The following is a 20646-nucleotide window of genomic DNA, read 5'->3' on the forward strand; positions in this document are numbered from 1 at the left end:
GCCGTGTGGGACTGGAGCCAGGGAACCCGGCTACTCTGGCCCCAAGAGATCTCTGCCAGCTTCCCTCAGGCCTGGGGCTGGGAAAGCAGAGCCGGGGCGGAGGGGGTCCCCAGCCCAGCACCACTCACCTCAGCCCAGAGCTCTCATGGAACCAGACCTGGATGCACAGCCCTTCCCCCCAGCCCCTCGGGCCCCTGGCTCCAGCCCAGCTGCTCTGTGGCCACCCCGGCTCCCCAGCCTGGTGCCGCTCGCTGGCTGAGCTCAGACGGCTCGTCCCGGGACTGGGCCCCAGGGTCCTCGGGTGCAGGGATAGCGGCACCTCCAGCATCCCAGGAGCCTCGGCTCCTTCTGGCCTCCAGCAAACCTCAGCCCTGTCATTAACCGCCCCAGGGCGGTGGCCCCTGCTTCCCTGGGGGAGGCCCTGCCAGAGGCCGGCAGATTTCAGGTGCATTTTCCCGCAGCCCTCCTTGTGGGCAGGGCAGGGCAGAGCGGTGCGCCACACCCTGCAGCGGTTCCCAGGCGGGTGCAGAACACCTTTTGTTCTGTGCACCAAGACAGGGGCAGATGGGCACCACCAGGAGCAACACGCTACGGGCTGGAGGCGCGCCGCTAATCAGCCTGCCGGCCTTGGAGCCTTTGCTAGGCAGCTGCCCAAGTGCTCAGCTTCCAGGGACGGAGCCAGGGGAGGCCAGAGGGGGGTGGGGCTGGGGGCCGGCTCCAAGGCCAGACGGGGGCGGGGCCAGGGGCTGGCTCCAAGGCCAGACGGGGGCGGGGGCGGGGGCTGGCTCCAAGGCCAGACGGGGGCGGGGGCGGGGCGGGCTCCAAGCACTGCAGGGTTGAGGGGCTGGGCTGTTGCCGGGGGCGCCGGCTGTGCGAGGGGGCCAGAGGGGGCTCTGTTGCCAGCCCTAAGCGCCCTTGAGACAGGGGCCCACCGCTACTCTCCCTGCTCGGCGCTGGCCCCAGCCCTGCTCCCAGGCCTGAGCTGCCATTTTACCCAGCCCTGGCCAAAGCGTATGGGCCCTGCCCCCCAGAGCCAGGGAGCTGGAGCCACAATGTGATCAGCTACTTGCTGCCCCGGCCCGCGGCTCCGGCCGGCACCCTGCGGCATGGGCTGGCTGAACAGAGCCAGGCGTGTGTGGGAACCCAGCCGAGCGCTGGGTCGCGGCCCAGGAGAAAGCCCTCGTGTGCCAGCTAACGCAGGGCGAGGGAGCAGAGCCAGCTGCCTGGGGAGCCGGGCGCCCAGGCGGGCACGGCCAAAGAGACGGCTGAGGCTGGCCCGGGGCCACAGTAGGACAAGTCCCACCCCTGACTCAGGCCCAGGTCAAGAGGGAGAGACCGTTTAATGGCAAGTGTGGCACAGACATTGAACCCCCGCGGGGAGTTACAAGAGGAACAGGCCCAGGGCTATGTATAGCTACGTACAGCTCCAAGCGCCGCCCCGGGGGCACAGCAGCCCACGGCCCCTGCAGCGGCAGCCGCATTGCTATTCCCTGCCCTGAACCCCCTCTCCACTCCACCCGCCTCCCTGGCCTCGTGCCTGGCCCCTAGCCCCTGCCTGAACCCCAGGCCGCTGGCCCTGCTCCCTGGCACCCGCCCCTGCCTGAACCCCAGGCCGCTGGCCCTGCTCCCTGGCGCCCGCCCCTGCCTGAACCCGCTCTCCCCCTCTGCCCAGGCAAGGAGTGTCAGCAAGAAAAGGCAGAAGGGCAGAACGATTGCTCCCCTCCCCGCAGGCCCCGAACCCAGGACTTGCGGCTCCCAGGTGAGGGGGCAAAGCTGGGGCAGACTCACGCTCTGCTGGGGGGGCAGCGCAACACCCTGCCTGGGCGGGAGCGGGGCTGGATTTGCAACAGAACCAGCAGCCACCCTGCCTGCTCAGGAACACGCAGCCCGCAGGTGGGGCTGGCCTCCCCCAGAGCCCTCCCCAGGATCTGCCAGGCCCCGCGGCGCCTGAGACTGGGGACCATGGGGGCGGGATAAAGTCCTTTGGCTGGGTAGCCCAGCTCGGAGCCGCTGCTGGCCCCTGGCGGCACCCGGCTGTTACTGCAGCAGCTCCTCCCAGGAGATGGGCCGGGAGAAGACCTCCCGCTCCAGCCACAGGTCATAGTTCAGCTGGAAGTCCTCCGGCAGCTCCACCCGCTGGCCCAGCACGCTCTGGAGGCAGTTATCCACGGGCAGGAAGTCGGGGTTGCTGTGCGCCCGGTCGTAGCGCCGCGAGTTGAAGCGCTCGATGCTGGCGCGCAGGGCGCACTCCTCTGCCTGGAAGTCCCAGGGCCGTGCGTCCAGGTCTGGGGTGGGAGGGGGGGGGCACGTTAGGACGGGACAGCGGCATCCTCGTCTCCCCTCCCTTGGCCAGGCAGCTGCCCTGTCCCAGCCTGTAGCTGTGAGCTGGGGGCGGGGGGCAAGAGAACAGCCCTCTGGGGTAGGAATCCCACGTGCCCCTCTCCCAGCATGCAATGCCCCAAGCCAATGCCCTGATCTTTCATGTGGGGCTCAGTCTCCTTGAGACTCCAAGTCCCAGCATGCAATGCTTCCCCTCCACGGTGCATTTTATGCTCATCAGCAGAGTCCCTGGGGCTCCGGACAGACACCAGCCTGGCCGGCTGCCCCGGGCTAAGTGCTCCCGGCGGGGGGAAGGGGCGCGTGTGTGTGAGTGTGAGTGTGAGTGCGCGCACACACGTACCGTTTCCATAGGCCCAGTCGTCATTGAGCCGGTGCCGCACTTTCTGGTAGATGGCCGACATGGTCTTCATGTTGCTCTTCCTCCACTGCCGCCCCAGGTACTTGGTCTGCACCTTCAGCAGCTTGAGGACGTAGAGCTGCATCATGGCCTGCTTCACCTTGAGTGCCCGCTTCAGGATGGGCGCCGACTTGAACACCACCAGCATCTAGGGGGCAGCAGACCCGGCACCGGCACACAGGTTTGGCTCAGCCTCACGCGCCGGCTTTGTAAGGCGACAGCCTGCCCAGCTCCCACCCACCAAGGCCTCTGCAGCCTCCCGGCCCAACGGCCCCTCCTCACCATGGTCCTGGAGTGTTTCCACTTGGTCAGCTTGTTCAAGATCCTCAGCAGGTTTATGCAGGAGAACAGGTTCCGCCAGCAGAACTGATTGTTGTCCCCGGCTTCCTGCAGGGACAGAGACCGGGCAGGGGGTGAGCAGCTGGCTGGGGGGAAGATGCAAGCAGACGGGCAGGGCTGCCTGCGGGAGGAGGCTCCTGCCAAACGGCGCGTCTAACGGACGGGACTCGCTTCCCACCTTGCACTACTCAGAGCCGTCCAAGTGCGGGAAAGCCTGGGCTGCCATGGCAGGGCCCGGCCCCGCGCTGCCCCACCCTCTGCAGGGAGCCAACGGGCCGGCTAGGCCTCCCGGTGCCGCAGAGCGCTCTCCGCATTCCCCGGCAGCACCAGGGACACGCGGGCTGGAGGGGAGGGGAGGGCTCACCAGACTCTCTGCCGTCAGCTCAGGAAGCTCGTGCACCACGCAGTAGGGGTAATCCAGGACTGATATGCTGGAAGGAGAAGAGAGGCCTCAGCTCCCCTGCTTGCTCATGCACAGCCCCATCCTTGGAGGGGGGGAGGGTCTGGGGCGTCCTCTGCTGCCCCCAGGGCAGCTCCCTGGAAGATCCCACGCTGGGGACGGCTGACAAGGTGCAGCCGGGAATTGAGCAGTGGGGGAGGGACCAGCGCCCTTCCTGTGGGCCCCACGGCAGGAGCAGCACTGGGGTACCCACGGCAGGGCCAGTGACAGGGCACCCCCAGGGCCCCGCCCTGTTACCTGTTCTTGGCAGTGATGTAGGACATGATGTTCTGATTGAAGAACTTGAGGATGAGCGGGATGCAGTTGGCAAACACCAGGTGCTGGGCCATGTACTCGAACTACGAGCAAGGACAGGCGCAGGTCAGCAAGCGGGCAGGACCACCACCCGCCCCCCCGGGGCGCTGCAGGACCGCCCCCCCCCCCCCCGGGGCCACTGGGCATGCGGGGTGGAGCCTCTACCTGATACACGTGGTTCAGCTTGAAGTGCTTGAGCAGCAGCAGCAGGACAGCAGAGATGGCCTTGACGATGATCTCTTTGTGGCGGTTCACATCCACGCCCAGCTTCATGCTCTGCAGCACCGTGGTCCTGGAGCACACAGCCCCGGCTCAGCCCGCCTCGGGGGGATGGGAGGAGACAGCCCCCCTCCCCTGTCCACAGTCACCTCCCCGCCACCTGGCCAGCCTTCCCGTAATTCACACACAAGGTTGCATGGGACATTTCAGCCCCAGGATCCCAAGGGCCCAGCTCCGTGGGCGAGGCCCTGGGTGAAAGGCAGCGGCCAGGCCTGGGAATGTCCTAGGGCAGGGAGCGAAGACAGATCCCGTCAGACTGAAGCCAGGAGTTGGACTGGCCCTGGCACTTCCCCAGCTGGAGCCAGGCCAGGAGCTGGGCTAAGGCGCCCTGGCACCTGCCCCTCCGCTCGCACAGTGCGCCTGGAGCTGACTCCCAGGGAAGGTCCCAGTGCTGCCGGGGCTCTGAGCCAGGGTCTAGCCACAGCCAGGCTGCACCCGGCTTCGCCTGGGGCTCCGGCTGAGTCGAGGCCCAGTCCCTAGAGATGCTCCCTTGGCACAGGGAGCCGAGTCCCCTGCCGCGGGCCTAGGACCCCGCAGCGCCGGCGCAACGAGCCGGTCCTCAAAGCGCTGAGCCAGGAGGGGCTGCCACCTACCAGAGACCCCCCGTTATCTCAGCCCCGGTCAGGCGGGGCGTCTCCGGCCACCAGAGAAGGGCACTCACGGCATCTCCTCCGGCAGGACGTCGGCCAGGATGTTGATGGAATCCGTCTTGGCTTTGGAGGTGGGGGCTGCGGCCAGCAGCAGCTTCAGCAAGGCAATCTGGGAGGGCAGCGGAGAGCGGGGTGAAGGCGGGATGGGCCGCCGGGCGAGGGCAGGAGCGACCAGACACTCGCCAGAGAGAGGGGTCTGACGCAGCCGAGGGCACAGCCAAGCGTATGCCAGGCAGGACGAGGCGCGGGCCAAGGCACGTGGCGAGGACCCGTTCAAGAGGGGACGCGATCACAGGATCAGCCTCCCCCCTGTAAGCCTGGAGAGGAGAGTCCAGCCGTCCTGGCCACGGCGGAGGCATGGGAAGGGGTGGGGCTCTGCCTAGGGTCAGCGGTGTGGCCACAACTCACCATGTACTGTGGCAGGCTGGGAAGGAGGCCCTGGTACAGGGTCTCGGTGGGAACTTGCTTCACTTCCTCTTCCCCCTAGCACAGAGACGAGAGAGAACATCAGAGCGGCCAGACGGGTCAGACCAACAGTCATCCAGCCCGGCGTCCTGTCTGCCCACAGTGGCCAGGGCCAGGTGCCCCAGAGGGAGGGAACACAACAGGGAATCCTCACGTGATCCCTCCCGTCACCCGCCTCCAGACAAACGGAGGCTAAGGACACCATCCCTACCCAGCCTGGCCAGTAGCCACGGATTAATAACCTCCATGAATCTATCCAGCTCTTTTTTCAACCCTGTTGAAGTCCTGGCCTCCATCACATCCTCTGGCGAGGAGTTCCACAGGTTGACTGTGCACTGAGTGAAGAAAAACTTCCTTGTGTTTATTTTAAACCTGCTGCCTGTTCATTTCATTGGGTGACCTCTAGTGCTTATATTGTGGAAATAAGTAAATAACTTTTCCTTATTCACTTTTTCCATACCAGTCATGATTGTATAGACTTCTACCCTATCCCCCCCAGTCTCCTCTTTTCTAAGCTGAAAAGTCCCCGTCGTCTTAATCTCTCTGCACATGGGACCCGTTCCAAACCCCTCAGCATTTTTGTTGCCCTTTTCTGACCCTTTTCCAATGCCAATAGTTTTTTGGGGGGATGAGGCGACCACATCTGCACGCAGTACTCAAGAAGTGGACGTACCATGGTTTTGTATAGAGGCAATAAGGTACTTTGTCTTATTCTCAATCCCTTTTTTAATGACTCCTAACATGCTATTTGCTTTTTTGACTGCTGCTGCGCACCAAGTGGATGTTTTCAGAGAACCATCCACAATGATTCCATGGTCTCTCGAATAGTTGTAGCCAAATTAGTCCCCACCATATTGTATGCATAGCGGGATTACGTTTTCCAGTGTGCATTACTTTACATTTATCAAGACTGAATTTCATCTGCCATTTTGTGGCCCAATCACTGAGTTTGGTGAGATCTTTTTGAAGCTCTTCACAGTCTGCTTTGGTCTTAACTATCTTGAGCACTTTAGTATCACGTGCAAATGTTGCCACCTCCCTGTTTCCCCCTTTCTCCAGATCATTTATAAATAAGTTGCATAGGACTGGTCCCAGGACAGACCTTGAGGGACCCCACTAGTTACCTCTCTCCACTCAGAAAACTGACCATTTATTCCTTTGTTTCCTGACTTTTAACCAGTTGTCAATGCATGAAGGGACCTTCCCTCTTATCCCATGACAACTTACTTTACTGAAGAGTCTTTGGTGAGGAACCTTGTCAGAGGCTTTCTGGAAATCTAATTCAATTCCTGATTGAATTTACCTCGTTATCTCCAGCCTGATTCTTGCCTGTGTATTTATACCTGCCTCTGGATATTTCCACTACATGCATCTGACCAAGTGGGTCTTTGCCCACGAAAGCTTCTGCTCCAACAGATCTGTTGGTCTATAAGGTGCCACAGGACTCCTTGTCGCTTTTGCAGATCCAGACTAACACGGCTACCCTCTGACACTGGAAATGTAAGTACACTATAGCCACTGGATCCCCCTTGTCCACGTTTGTTGACTGAGACCCCCCAGAGTCTGTCCTGAGAACAGCTCCAGCCCGGGCAAGGCGGCTCATCCGGGTTGGGCTACAGGGGGCCACCTGGCTCATGGCTCTGCAGAATCAGACACGAGCACTGCTGCCTCCCAGGGCGTGGGCACCCCAAGGGAGGGGCTGGCAGGGAGCACAGGCAGTGACAGGCTCCTGCTGGGGGACCCAAAGGAACCCAGCCCTCGCTGCCCCGTGGCGCACTCACCCCGGAGAGTGGGGAGCGCAGGTACTCCTCCTCCATCTGCACCTGCACCTCTGCGATGGACGTGTACTTGTGCTGCGCAGGGAGCGGGGAGGTTAATGCCAGCGCACAGTGATCCCCCCAGGCCCCTGCAGCCTGCACCGTCCCATCTGCCTGCCCTGTGCGGTTTGCTACCACATCACAAGGGGTTCACTCCAACAGGCAAGTGAGTGGGCCTGTCGGGAAACCCTCCACTGGCCTCTCCGGCCCAAGGAGCCCTGCTCCTCAGAGAGCCGGCTCAGCAAGCCATCCCCAGGGGAAGGAACTTGGGGGGGCAGAGGGCAGCCCTGGGAGAACAGGGGAGAGGGCAGGTGGGGGCCTGGCCCAGGCACAGCCGCTCGGTGGCAGGGCGAAAGGCAGCGGGGAGGGGAGCTGCGGGCACTCACCAGTTTCAGGGTTCGGATGCTCTCATGGATGGGTCTGGGCAGCCCCACCACTGTGTTCGTGTCACTAGAGGGAGGAAGGAGCCAGCGTGACACGGAGGCCAGAAACGCCTCCTGCCCCGGCCGGCCAGCGGGGAGAGGGGCAGGGCAGGAGCCAAGCGGGCGCATCACCTTGCTAGCACGTCAGGCCGGCTCTGCCCGGGCCCACAGAGCTGGCGCCTCCCGGCTGGCTCTGCCCGGGCCCACAGAGCTGGCGCCTCCCGGCCGGCTCTGCCCGGGCCCACAGAGCTGGCGCCTCCCGGCCGGCTCTGCCCGGGCTCACAGAGCTGGTGCCTCCCGGCCGGCTCTGCCCGGGCTCACAGAGCTGGTGCCTCCCGGCCGGCTCTGCCCGGGCCCACAGAGCTGGCGCCTCCCGGCCGGCTCTGCCCGGGCCCACAGAGCTGGCGCCTCCCGGCCGGCTCTGCCCGGGCCCACAGAGCTGGCGCCTCCCGGCCGGCTCTGCCCGGGCCCACAGAGCTGGCGCCTCCCGGCCGGCTCTGCCCGGGCCCACAGAGCTGGCGCCTCCCGGCCGGCTCTGCCCGGGCTCACAGAGCTGGCGCCTCCCGGCCGGCTCTGCCCGGGCCCACAGAGCTGGCGCCTCCCGGCCGGCTCTGCCCGGGCCCACAGAGCTGGCGCCTCCCGGCCGGCTCTGCCCGGGCCCACAGAGCTGGCGCCTCCCGGCCGGCTCGACTCACCTCCCCAGCGTGTAGCCGATGAACTTGCTGCGGCTGGACTCCAGGAACATCTCAATGTCCTTCTCCCTGGGGGAGGAGCCGTTAGCAGGTGGGCAGGCCCAGGCCGCCGCCCTCCGAGTGAGACCGGAGCCAGCAGAGCCCCCCAGCGGGTCCCACCCCCAGGCAAGCTCAGACAGCAGCACCACGGCTAAAGGTGCCGCCCTCACGGTCCCAGCAGCTCCCGCCAGGACCCTCCCCCCCCCATCACAGCCCCAGGGCAGCCTGCACCCCAAGCCCCTCATCCCCAGCCATAGCCCTGCCCCACACTCTCTGCCCTAGCCCAGTGTCCCTCACACCCTCAGCCTCACCCCAGAGCCTGCCCCTCCCCCTGCCCTCCAGCCCAGAGCCCCCTCAGCCCGTCACCTCCACAGTGGTGACAAACCCACGCTGCACGCCAGGGGGATCGCTGGCCACAGCCCACGCCAATACCCCGTGGCCCAACCGTGGGGCGGCTGCTGGACAGCCGGTTCCCTGCACGGGGCCGGGCTCCTCAGGCACAGCGACCCCAGGGGCCCGACCCCTCGCAGACACTCACCTGACCTTGGGGGCCCAGGGCAGCCCCTTTGGGCAGGTGAGTCTGTCGGTGGGCGGGTGCTGGACAGGGGGCGGCATCACCTCGTCTCGCTCCAGCGGGAAGGGCTCCCCCTCCAGGCTGTTGTCATCGTCGTTCTCCTCCTCGTCCTCCCGCGCGTCGTCCGCTTTGTACGGGTCCCGCTCATTGAAGGCGTCCAGGTTGTCTTGCTTGATCAGCGCCTGGCGCCCCGGGAGAAGGCGGCTGAGCCCGGGGCGCTCGCAGGACTCCCCAGCATGCCTTGTGCAAGGAGCTGGCTGCCCTGCGCAACCCTCCATCTCCCTGGCCCCTTAGGGCAGGGGCCACCAGGCAGTCGGGATCCTGGCTGGTTTGGCCAAGAGGCTCAAGTGCAGCGCTTCAGCTGCCCCTTCCCCCACTGCTGTGCACCCCCTGCCCTTTGCCTTGGAGCTAGCTCTCCCCCACACCTCCCCGAGCTTGCTGGGCAGGGCAGGGCGAGGAGGACGCCCACCTTGGAGTCTATCTCCACAGAACAGAGGGGGCACAGCAGGGCTTGGGACAGAGTTTGCTGGCTGCTTTGGGGAGTGGGGCAGGGCCAGGGCGGGGGTGAGTCGCCTTAGCCCCACTGCACCACCTGGGGTAAGCGGTGTCCAGCTGAGCCTGCACCCTGAACCCCTGCCCCAGCCCCGAACCCCTCCTGCACCCCAACCCCTGCCCTGAACCCCTCCTGCACCCCAACCCCTGCCCTAGCCCTGAACCCCTCCTGCACCCCAACCCCTGCCCCGAACCCCTCCTGCACCCCAACCCCTACCCTAGCCCCGAACCCCTCCTGCACCCCAACCCCTGCCCCGAACCCCTCCTGCACCCCAACCCCTGCCCTGAACCCCTCCTGCACCCCAACCCCTACCCTAGCCCTGAACCCCTCCTGCACCCCAACCCCTGCCCCGAACCCCTCCTGCACCCCAACCCCTACCCTAGCCCCGAACCCCTCCTGCACCCCAACCCCTGCCCCGAACCCCTCCTGCACCCCAACCCCTGCCCTGAACCCCTCCTGCACCCCAACCCCTGCCCTAGCCCTGAACCCCTCCTGCACCCCAACCCCTACCCTAGCCCTGAACCCCTCCTGCACCCCAACCCCTGCCCTAGCCCTGAACCCCTCCTGCACCCCAACCCCTGCCCCGAACCCCTCCTGCACCCCAACCCCTACCCTAGCCCTGAACCCCTCCTGCACCCCAACCCCTGCCCCGAACCCCTCCTGCACCCCAACCCCTGCCCTAGCCCTGAACCCCTCCTGCACCCCAACCCCTGCCCTAGCCCTGAACCCCTCCTGCACCCCAACCCCTGCCCTGAACCCCTCCTGCACCCCAACCCCTGCCCTAGCCCTGAACCCCTCCTGCACCCCAACCCCTGCCCTGAACCCCTCCTGCACCCCAACCCCTGCCCTAGCCCTGAACCCCTCCTGCACCCCAACCCCTGCCCTGAACCCCTCCTGCACCCCAACCCCTGCCCTAGCCCTGAACCCCTCCTGCACCCCAACCCCTACCCTAGCCCCGAACCCCTCCTGCACCCCAACCCCTGCCCCGAACCCCTCCTGCACCCCAACCCCTGCCCTGAACCCCTCCTGCACCCCAACCCCTGCCCTAGCCCTGAACCCCTCCTGCACCCCAACCCCTACCCTAGCCCTGAACCCCTCCTGCACCCCAACCCCTGCCCCGAACCCCTCCTGCACCCCAACCCCTGCCCTAGCCCTGAACCCCTCCTGCACCCCAACCCCTGCCCCGAACCCCTCCTGCACCCCAACCCCTACCCTAGCCCTGAACCCCTCCTGCACCCCAACCCCTGCCCCGAACCCCTCCTGCACCCCAACCCCTGCCCTAGCCCTGAACCCCTCCTGCACCCCAACCCCTGCCCTGAACCCCTCCTGCACCCCAACCCCTGCCCTAGCCCTGAACCCCTCCTGCACCCCAACCCCTGCCCTGAACCCCTCCTGCACCCCAACCCCTGCCCTAGCCCTGAACCCCTCCTGCACCCCAACCCCTGCCCTGAACCCCTCCTGCACCCCAACCCCTGCCCTAGCCCCGAACCCCTCCTGCACCCCAACCCCTACCCTAGCCCTGAACCCCTCCTGCACCCCAACCCCTGCCCCGAACCCCTCCTGCACCCCAACCCCTGCCCTAGCCCCGAACCCCTCCTGCACCCCAACCCCTGCCCTAGCCCTGAACCCCTCCTGCACCCCAACCCCTACCCTAGCCCTGAACCCCTCCTGCACCCCAACCCCTGCCCCGAACCCCTCCTGCACCCCAACCCCTGCCCCGAACCCCTCCTGCACCCCAACCCCTACCCTAGCCCTGAACCCCTCCTGCACCCCAACCCCTGCCCCGAACCCCTCCTGCACCCCAACCCCTACCCTAGCCCTGAACTCCTCCTGCACCCCAACCCCTGCCCCGAACCCCTCCTGCACCCCAACTCCTGCCCTAGCCCTGAGCCCGCTGAACCCAAACTCCCTCCCAAAGGCTGCCCCCCCCACACCCCAACTCCCTGCCCCAGGCTCAGCTCAGAGCCCCTCCCACTCCAAATCCCTTAGCCCAAGACCAGAGCCTGCGCCCCAGCCCCCTGCCCCACCTGCTGAAAGTGAGGGAGGCTGGAGTGAGCAGGGGCGGGCCCTTGGAGAGGGGGCGGGGTATTTGGGTTTGATCTCGTGCTTAGAGGTTGGAGCGCCCAACCTTAGGGCCGGGCGACAATGCCCGCGGCCCCGCTCTGCCAGACCTTGTGCTCCCGCCGCCCGCGTTTCTGCTGCTGCTCGATGAGGTCGGAGGCGGAGGCCGGCGGGGACGCGGCCCGCATGCTGCGGATCACTTTGATGCTGTCCTCCGGGAGGGGCGGGAGGCCCAGTATCTCCCGCTTCTCAGCCTTCATGGCCTGCAGCTCCTCGAAGCCTCCCAGCGTGCACTGCGGCAGAGAAGGCCCCGGTGACGGCAGGGACACGGCTCCCTCCTCGCTCCTCCGCCAGGCAGGAAGTCACATGGACAGAGCCCAGCGACGAGGGGCTCTGCCCACAAAGCCGTACGCACAGGCCTGCCATTTCACGTCGAGCCTGGCTGTACCCTCGAGTATCGGGCACCGCGCTGTCTGAAGGCAGCCGCCAAGCCAACGGCTGGAAAGCTGCAGAGGCACCGCTGGGTTCTAGCTACAGGACATCCCAGGTCTAGAAGTCACAGACGCACTTCCCCTTGGTCAGTAAGCCATTCAGGAAAGAAGGATCTGGTCTAGAGGTGGGAGCCCAGAGCTGCTCTAATCCCACTGCTGACACCATCTCCCCTCTTGCACCCTGAGCATCCAGGACTCTTGGCACCCCAATCCCCCATCTGGACCATGAGGATAGCAGGCCTCCCCACAGAGGGAGAGGACCTCTGCGGAGCAGTGACTATGGGCTACTGCTCCAGGGCCCTACCGTTCTCTCTCCTCTGTTTGCTCCAGGACACAGCAGTATGCTGCACAAGGGAAGCTGGAGTCCAAGACTGCAGAAAGTCAGTCACACAACCCTTGTTATTCATACCCAGAAGGTGCCTTCAGCTGTGACTGCTGGTGATGTGTTTAGCAGCATGGGGAGGGGGATTGTGGAATTTCACCAGCCCCAAGCCACGGCCTGGGGACTGCCCACGTTACGGCGCTACGGAGAATGACACCATCTGGACCTCACACTGTGCGTCCAGCCAGTTATCACGTCACTCCTTGTGGCCAGGGGTGACGTGATACGACTGCCTGTGAGCAAAGCCGCCACTCGCTTGTTCCGACGGCTGTTTGCTCTCCCTGTCACAAACACCGTTTGTCCCTGTTCCAGCCAGCAGGCGTACAGCTTCAATTCCCAGCCACTGGACCCTGCTCGGCCTCTCTCAGGTCTATCAAGGACTCCAATATTACACGTGAATGCCTGTAATGGATGGTCACCACGTCACCCAGTCCCCTTCTCAGCTAACTAGATCGACGTCCCTGAGTCAATCGTGCCGAGGCAGCTTCTCTAACCCTTCATGCGTTCGAGATTCTTCTCGGACTCCTCCAATTTGCACGGGACACGCATTTCCAGCGGCGGTGGCAAGAACTCCTGCGCTCCTACTCGAGATGCCCATCTGTGCCACCCAAGCCACATCGGCCCTTTCGACCGGCACGCTGGGCCAGGAGCTCGCGGAGCTGTGTCCACCACAACCCGCAGCTCTTTTCCAGAGCTGTCGCTTCCCCCGCTCCTGTCGCTTTGACCTGCGCTTTGTCTCCAGGGGGACCCGCTGGCGTCTAGCTGCACTCGAAGGCTCAGCTCGCCAAGCGGCAGACTGCGCCGACTCTTCACCCCTCGCCCCAGTGTGCGTCATTTGCACGCTTGCGCAGGGATGGTTCTCGTGGACAAGTGTCAAAGAGCGAACTGGTCCCAGCAGGACCCCGCTGGAAGGCCCCCAGGCCATGACGCCCCCGGTCATGGTCACTCAGCTGTGCGCAGGGCAGACGGACACAGCATGCCAGTCAATGCCTCGGGCCTGCTTCAGGCCGAGTGGGTCCCAGCTTTCCTGCCAAGGAGAGACTCACTGGAGGCCAGCTCCAGGCTCGCGGGCTTCCTGCTCCCACCCCGGGGCTCTTACCAGCACGGTTTTCCAGAGCAGCAGCAGCACCTTCTTCATGGGGAAGTGCGGGGCGTGGCCGCTGCAGAACTTGGTCACCATCCCGAAGAGCATCACGGAGAAGGGCTCGTGGGTGTGCTGCGGGGCTCCTGGAAGCACGCACACCATGACAGCCACGCTGGCCTGGAGAGCCCCGCCCCCGGCCTCTCAGACACCCTGCCAGCTCCTAACCTCCCCTCCAGTGGCTCTTTCCTCCCCCTGCGTGGCCACAGCAGAGATGCAAGCCGGGCAGTGGGGATGCCGGCCTGCTTGGCTCCGCCCCCGCATGCTAAGCCCCGCTCCAGAGAATTCTCTGCCAAACGCCAAAGGATCCTGTCTCCACGGCTCATTCAAGCATCGGCGGATTTGCCCAGACAGACGAGGAGCAGCCCTGGGAGCGGAGTCCATGGCTCCTAGGCACTGGGAGGGGGCCCAGGAATCCACACGGCCGAGAGGACCTGGGCCAGATCTGAATTACGAGGGAGCTTCCAGGTCCCAGCTCAGCATCTTTAGAGGACACTGCGGTGGCCTGCCCGGCCCTGCTTCCCGCCCCAGGCTCGTACCTAGCTCCGCTCGGAAGGTCTCCCTCATCGTCTTCCACTCCGCCTTGTCTCCCTCAGCCTCCTGCCGGACGGTCTCCACGGCCAGGTACATGATGTTCAGCAGCACCCTGCAAAGCGCGGCATCAGACAGAACCGGGCAGGAGCCAGGGCAGGCAGGTCTCAGCCAAGCTGCCGAGAGCCTTCTGGATCCAACAGCACATCAAAGGCAGCGCTACGCTCTGCTCCCCCGAGGCACGGCTCAGCTCAGGTCCTGGAGCTGGGGGCGAGGAAGCCTCCAGAGGCGCGCACGTTCCCCAACTGGCAGGCCACAGCCTCCAGGGCAGGGGAAGGAGCCCAGGATGAGGAACATTTTGCTCCAATCTAAAGCCAAGACTCTTTTCCCCTCCCCACACAGATCCTTCAAGGTGACAGAGCTTAAGGCCAGAAGGGTCCCCAGCAGATCCGTCTGACAGGCTGTACGTGACAGCCGCCGAACAAGCCCCCGGTCAGCCCCGCACCAAGCCAACAACTGGAATTAGACCAAAGCATCACGACCTTCCCAAGCCAAAGCACCGCGCACCCCAGGCCGAAAACTGGGCAGGCTCCCCTTTCCGACACAAACCAGCCCCGCTCCGGAGCAGTCTCCCTGACGCACGCGCTATTCTCAGCGAAGCGTGTAGCTTCCGAAAGGGCCACCAACCCGAGCAGAGCGCTCCCTCCGCCCCAGCTTTTGACCCAGGCAAAGTGAGTCCCTGCGCGCGCACGCACTGGCTTAGGACACGGTCTGCCCGTCTGGCAGTCCTACTTGCCCGTCAATCCAGCCTCCAGCCTGGCATTAACGCTGCTAGCACGGAGCCCAACTCGCCGTGACAAGGCGGGTCTCAGGCCCGTCGCGTAGGTGGGGTAAACGAGGCGCAGAGCCCATGGCGAGTCCGCACTCCGGAAAGAGCGCCTGGCCTGCGGGCCACCCCGCCCCTCAGAGGAAGGAAACACTCCCGAGCGCCCCCGGCAGAGCTCCTTTCTGAACCCCCGGCCGTGAGGCCTGACCTTCAGGAGCCTCTCCTCACCCTGCCCCAGGACAAAGGCCACTCACCTCAGGTCCGTGCTGTCGGCCAGGGAGATGGCCGGCTTCCTCACGGCACTGCTGCAGGCGGCACTGTTACTGAGGCAGGAGAGAGTCAGAGCCCCGCATCAGGATGTGCACATCTCCCCGGGGAGGTCTCACCACCGCCGTCAGCCACCCGAGAGAACACACAGGAGAGCTGGCCACTTCCCCCTACGCCCCCCGGCACTGGGCGACCGAGTCCCTCAGCCCCAGCCCCTCAGAGCCAGAGGAAGGACACGCCTCTCCGAGGGGCACAAAATCACATTAGCAGTTGCTGCAGCTGCGCTTCCTCAACGGCTCCCGAACCCCCTCCCCCGACTGAGCCCATTCTCAGATGGAGCCAGACACGGCACGCAGGGATCCGCCTGCCTCTCCACAGGATGCCACCTCAGGGCCAGGACTCCTGGCTCCCAGGCCTGTCTCAGAAACCCTCCCTCCCACGCAAAACTGCCCCCTGCGGCGCCAGCTGCTGACGTGCCAGGGCAGATTCTCCCCACGAGGGACTTGCAGCCGTGAACCTGGCGCCGATGGGAACGGGATTGGGGGCAGAGCTGCTAGCGAGGGGGCATCTTCCTCAGACTGGACACACAGCCAAGCGAGCTGCTCAGGGGCACCCCTGCGCCAGGGTACTCACTCAATCTCCATGTTCAGAAGCTCCACCAAAGCATTGAAGGTCCCAACTTCCAGCAGCAAGAAAATGTTATAGCGCATCCAGGCCTGCACTTCCGCCTCGGAGCCACACTCCCCGAAGGTGCCTGCAACAACAGGACTATTGGCCCCTCTGCCGACCCCGCCAGGGATCCTCGCCTCGCAGGCAGGCAGGCCCGCACCGAGAGCGGGGGAGGGCTTGCTCCAGGGGCCAGCAGGGAAAAGTAAAGTAGCGGCTGAACTGGGCAAAGGATGCAACAGACTCCCATCCCGGCGGCCCAGCGCCTGCACTGGAAGCTGGACAAGTATTTAAGAGAAATGCTTTTCGGTTCAAAGGATCCAGCTGGAGTTAAAGATTCCCCTGAAGCTTTCACAACACTGAGCGAGTGCAAGAGAACCAGGGGCCAGATTCTGGCCCAGCCCAGAGGCGCTTGGGGCACTTCTCCTGTGGCAGCTGGGTGCGGCTCAGGTGCACGGCCATGCTGCCCGAGCAGCAGACACCAGGGCTGGGGGCGCGGGACAGAGTGTCTGTAGCGTTCAGCATCACGGCCACTCTGGGCTCCGCAGCATTCCACCGGCAGCCAAAGGGAGGCTACTTCTAGCCCCCAAGCTGCTCCTAACTTGGCTGGGGCCACATCAGCCCTTGGTGCAGGCAGAAGGTGGGGACAGCCCAGGTGGCTTTTAAACATCATTGTTATTATTAGAGGCCCCTCTGGAGAGTGCATCTCGGCAGCTCAAATCCACCTTTGCCTAGACAGACGCCCCCGTCGGCCACATTGGGGGGTCTGTGCTGTGCTTCCGAATCCGGCCCTAAGCAAGACTCCAGCTGGGAACAAAGGGGAAACTGACTATGTGACGTTGTTGCCCGGCCTGAGTAAGAGGCACAAAGAGATGGCGGCAGCAGGCAGGGGCGGGAAGCTGGTTATAGACAGATGGTTCTAACCTAAGTGTCCCGTTAGCACAGAAAAGCTCACAGGGATTTCAGAAGAGGACCCAAGCTTTTCCCAACACTGCAACGCACCTTGCGCGACGTAGAGGATGGCTCGGGCCACCTTCAGCCTCTTCTCCCTGGCAGTGACCTCCAGCCCATCGAGGAGCCGCATGGCATGAGTACGATGCTGGTTGTGGTCCAGCTCGGTCCATTTTTTATCCGGCACTGAAAAGCCGAGCACAGGTCGTTTTAGGAGACGTGGTTCCCCGGGACGTATCTTCATCTCTCCAAGAGCAGGGAACGAGAAAGCAGGTAGAGCTGCAATTCTCTCATAGGACGTAAGATGGAGAGAGAAGATACAGAGCATTCACCGGAGATGGAGAGCCAAACCCTCAACTGCAGGGCCGAGCCTTGGGACAGCATTGCAGGGCCAGCAGAGAGAAGAGTTTAAAGCCTTCTAGCAGGCCAAGATTAATCAGCCTCTGTCTGACTCCGCATCAGAAGTCAGAACAGCCAACAGCCTTCTTGCAAGGAGATGGCTGTTCTTAATGGGCAAACTTGCCAATTTTACAGCACAGCTAAGGCGGACCCAATTAACCACCTCGTCTATCGAAGCGTGCTAAGTGCAGAGCAGGTCCCAGCTGCTAACCTCCTCTTTCTGCTCCAATTCACAGAAGCAGCACATCACAACATGTCTGGTGAACACTGAAGTTCGTCAGCAAACCCAACCTATGGGAAGCAAGGAATCAATGCATGTGGCTGGTTCCTTCCTTCTGGCACAGGGACAGTGGCACATCCACCCTTCTGTTTCCTATTTATGATGTTCTAGTACAGGTGACAACACCCCCCCAGTACAACGTGGGAGGGAAGAGAATTCTCTTACCATGGACCCTAAAATCCTCCTCAAAGCATTTTCGATTCAGCTGGAACTCTGGACCCTCCGTGTAACTGTACAGTTCTGCCAAGAGAGCATCACTGGTGTCACTTTAGTGTCACTTTATTTCCGTATCCAACTAGAAAACACCTCCCAAAAACTAACCAGTACTCAACTGTGAAACTAAGGAGCACAGATTGCATTTTTGTCCCTATCGCTCCTCATGCTTATTTTAATCTGAGACCATTAGAATCTGTATGGGGATGTCTACACAGCAAAGTTATTTCAAAATAACTTTACTAGCGCTTACACAGCCAAACCGCTATTTCAAAATGAATTCGAAATAGCGGAGTGCTTATTTCAGATTTGGTAAACCTCATTCCATGAGGAACAATGCCAAATTCGAAATAGCTATTTCGAAACAAGTGCTGTGTGGACACTTATTTCAAAATAGGGGGCCTTCAGCCTTCGAGGGTGCCCTGGTGGCCACTCCAGCCTCAACCAAGAACACTCCTCTCCCTCCCCCATTCTCCGGAGCCCTTAAGGGGTAGACTCTGGCCACAGCACCTGTGTCAGCTCCAAGCCTGCCAGCTGAGAGCCAGCAGTCACTGCCCCTGACCCAGTGGCCCCAAAACATGAGCCAGCAAGCCACTGGCAGCCAGCCCTCCACCGCTCCCCAGGAGCAGTGTGCCAGCTCCCAGGAACCTGCCAGGGCTCGGAGAAGGCAGGCGCCTTCCTGGTCCAGGGTGGAGATCACGGACCTTATTCAGGTTTGGGGGGGATGCCCCCAAAGTCCATGATCTCTGCACTGGACAGAGGAACGCGGCCACCTATGGCAGGGTAGCTGCCAGCCTGGCCACCAAAGGCCACATATGAACCCAGGAGCAGGTTTGCATGAAAATCAAGTTGGTCCGGCGAGACCCCCAACCCTGAGCTTCCCCTCCCCCTTCTTCCTCTTGCTTCCCCCTTCTAGCTCTCTCCTCCCAGGTTTCCCCTCCCCTCTCCTACCCTCTCCCGCCTCCTTTCCCCAGTCTCACCAGAGTTCCATTCCCCCCACCCCAGTTTTGTTAAATAAAGAGAGTTTGTGTTCATGAAAATACGTGTATTTTATTTGACATCAGGAAGGGGGGTTAGGAAGGGGTAAGTGGAAGGACGTGAGGGAGGAATGAGGCACAAGCCCCCAGTGGGGCAGACCAGGGAGGCCCTTAGTGCTCCTCTGGGTGGAAGCTCTCTCACAGGGCCTCCTGGATACTGACAGCCCCCAGATGGACCTCCTGGATTGCAGCCTGCAGAAAGTGCAGCCAGGCTCGCAGCAACGCGTCCAAGAGAAGCACCAGCGTGCCCAGGGGCAGCTCTGGCTCCATGTTGCAGAGTGCTGTGGTGTCCCAAGTGAGGGCAACCAGAGCACGCAGAGACAAAATGCTTTGCAGTACCTCAGGGTATGTCTACACTAGCCCTCTAGTTCGAACTAGAGAGGCTAATGTAGGCATTCGAAGGTGCAAATCAAGCCTGGGATTTAAATATCCCGCGCTTCACTTGCATCTTCCCGGCTGGTCGCCATTTTTGAAATTTACAAGTCCGGACTAACTGTCCGCGTCTACACACGGCAGGGACCCAGTAGTTTGAATTAAAGCCCTAGTTCGAACTACCTGTTATTCCTCCTGGAATGAAGTTTAACAGGTAGTTCGATTTAGGGGCTTTAAATCGACCGGCTGGGAAGATGCAAATCAAGCGCGGGATATTTAAATCCCAGGCTTGATTTGCACCTTCGAATGCCTACATTAGCTTCCCTAGTTCAAATTAGGGGGCTAGTGTAGACATACCCTCATTGAGGTAGGCAAGCAAGCAGGGAAACCTGAGACCGGCTGGCCTTAAATGCGATTCAGCATCCACTCAGTGTGGATGCGCTATTTCAAAATAGCAAAATGCTATTTTGAAATGCATTTTGTGTGCAGACGTGTTATTTCGAATCAGCTATTTCGAAATAACTATTTCAAAATAACGCTGTAGTGTAGACATAAATACCATAGGTGGTTTTACCTGTCTCCTGCAAATTACTGCTCAGGTTTTTCTTTCCCCCTACTCACGATTCTATTCATTTTTAATTTTTTTTAAAGGGGTTGCTCATCACTGAAGTTTTATATACTCAAAGGTTCAAAACAAGAGATGTCAGAATAATGCTTTGCATACATGAAATTCAATAGAAATATATATTTAAAATATTATTTCCAGTGGAAAGTTTGCCTGAATAGAGTTTCTCAGATATTTGGGATTCAAACAGGACATTCACTAGGATGAAAACTGAATGCTGAAACTGACAAGCAAGTCAAGTGATACTGACTAGCTTGGTTGTCCAATATAGGAAATACAAAAACAAAACAAAAACAAACAGCGTATATAGCAAAAATTATTAGTCAGTAAATGTTAATAGGATTTTAATGTTTTATTAAACTAAAACAGTCATATGAAAATGTATTATTTTTGAGTTAATAATGTTCTTTTGATAACCAGTGAGCAAAAACCAACATGAGGTTTAATTTCCATACCTGACAGCTCTGCAAACCATTTATCTGTGTCTGCATATTCGAATTCCAAATCTGGGGATTCAGAATAGCCCTGACAGCAGAAGGAAAACAATTATAATGAGTCACTATTCATTAAAAAAAAAATCACTATCCATAGCTTTCAAAATTGACCCTGTTCAGTACTGTATTTTCAGTCTAACAAATATGACATTTGCCAGCCCATCAACAATACCAAGGTAGCCTTCTAAGATGGCTTCTCTATTTTGCATAGGTCTAATATTCATCACTTCTTGTTCCCATCCAATAGTGTAACGCTGCTCTATGCTGTGGAAAAATCACGTTCCATTAGATTGCATTTCAGCGGCGAGTGACTCCTGTTTGTAGACAATCTATAAAGCACTCTGGGATCCTTTGAAATGAAAGGCACTATGTAAAATTGCATATATCCATCCACAGGCTTATTTAATCCTAGGATTGGAGCAAACTATCTGGACAACAGAACTCTCCAAACTTGTCAATTTAGAATAAATTTGAGCCACTTTGAAAGCCTAGGACACTACCTACCAGAGTCCAAATCCTCACCCTTGTCTTTCGGTACAAACAGAAGGAATATCTATCTATAATTTGGAGGCAATATTACAAAGGCTGG

At 61.2% G+C, this 20646-nt stretch overlaps 1 protein-coding gene across 1 annotated transcript; it reads right to left on the minus strand.

Annotated features, from left to right (window-relative positions):
• Nucleotides 1–1283: 1283 nt before the first annotated feature.
• Nucleotides 1284–20541, minus strand: STRIP1 (striatin interacting protein 1). The gene is made up of 20 exons (XM_075910557.1): nt 20019–20541; nt 17482–17556; nt 16689–16823; nt 15654–15774; nt 15008–15076; nt 13936–14042; nt 13355–13482; nt 11493–11675; nt 8733–8950; nt 8159–8224; nt 7428–7491; nt 7006–7077; nt 5168–5242; nt 4771–4868; nt 3996–4122; nt 3774–3874; nt 3441–3507; nt 3020–3124; nt 2681–2885; nt 1284–2285 (listed from the first exon to the last, which is right to left on the minus strand). The coding sequence occupies exons 3-20, from the start codon at nt 16768–16770 to the stop codon at nt 2038–2040; spliced, it is 2136 nt and encodes a 711-aa protein (XP_075766672.1). The 5' UTR covers nt 16771–16823; nt 17482–17556; nt 20019–20541; the 3' UTR covers nt 1284–2037.
• Nucleotides 20542–20646: the final 105 nt, after the last annotated feature.

The sequence above is a fragment of the Pelodiscus sinensis genome, chromosome 27, assembly GCF_049634645.1.
Source record: "Pelodiscus sinensis isolate JC-2024 chromosome 27, ASM4963464v1, whole genome shotgun sequence".
NCBI classification, from domain to species: Eukaryota; Metazoa; Chordata; order Testudines; family Trionychidae; genus Pelodiscus; species Pelodiscus sinensis.

Excerpts from the sequence above, each read along its gene's own strand:
- STRIP1 (XM_075910557.1), bottom strand. The coding sequence starts at position 16,770 with ATGCGGCTCCTCGATGGGCTGGAGGTCACTGCCAGGGAGAAGAGGCTG. Across the intron at positions 11,676-13,354 it reads TGCTCTGGAAAACCGTGCTG|TGCACGCTGGGAGGCTTCGA; the intron begins GTAAGAGCCCCG and ends TCTCTGCCGCAG. Across the intron at positions 3,875-3,995 it reads AGCTGAACCACGTGTATCAG|TTCGAGTACATGGCCCAGCA; the intron begins GTAGAGGCTCCA and ends CCTTGCTCGTAG.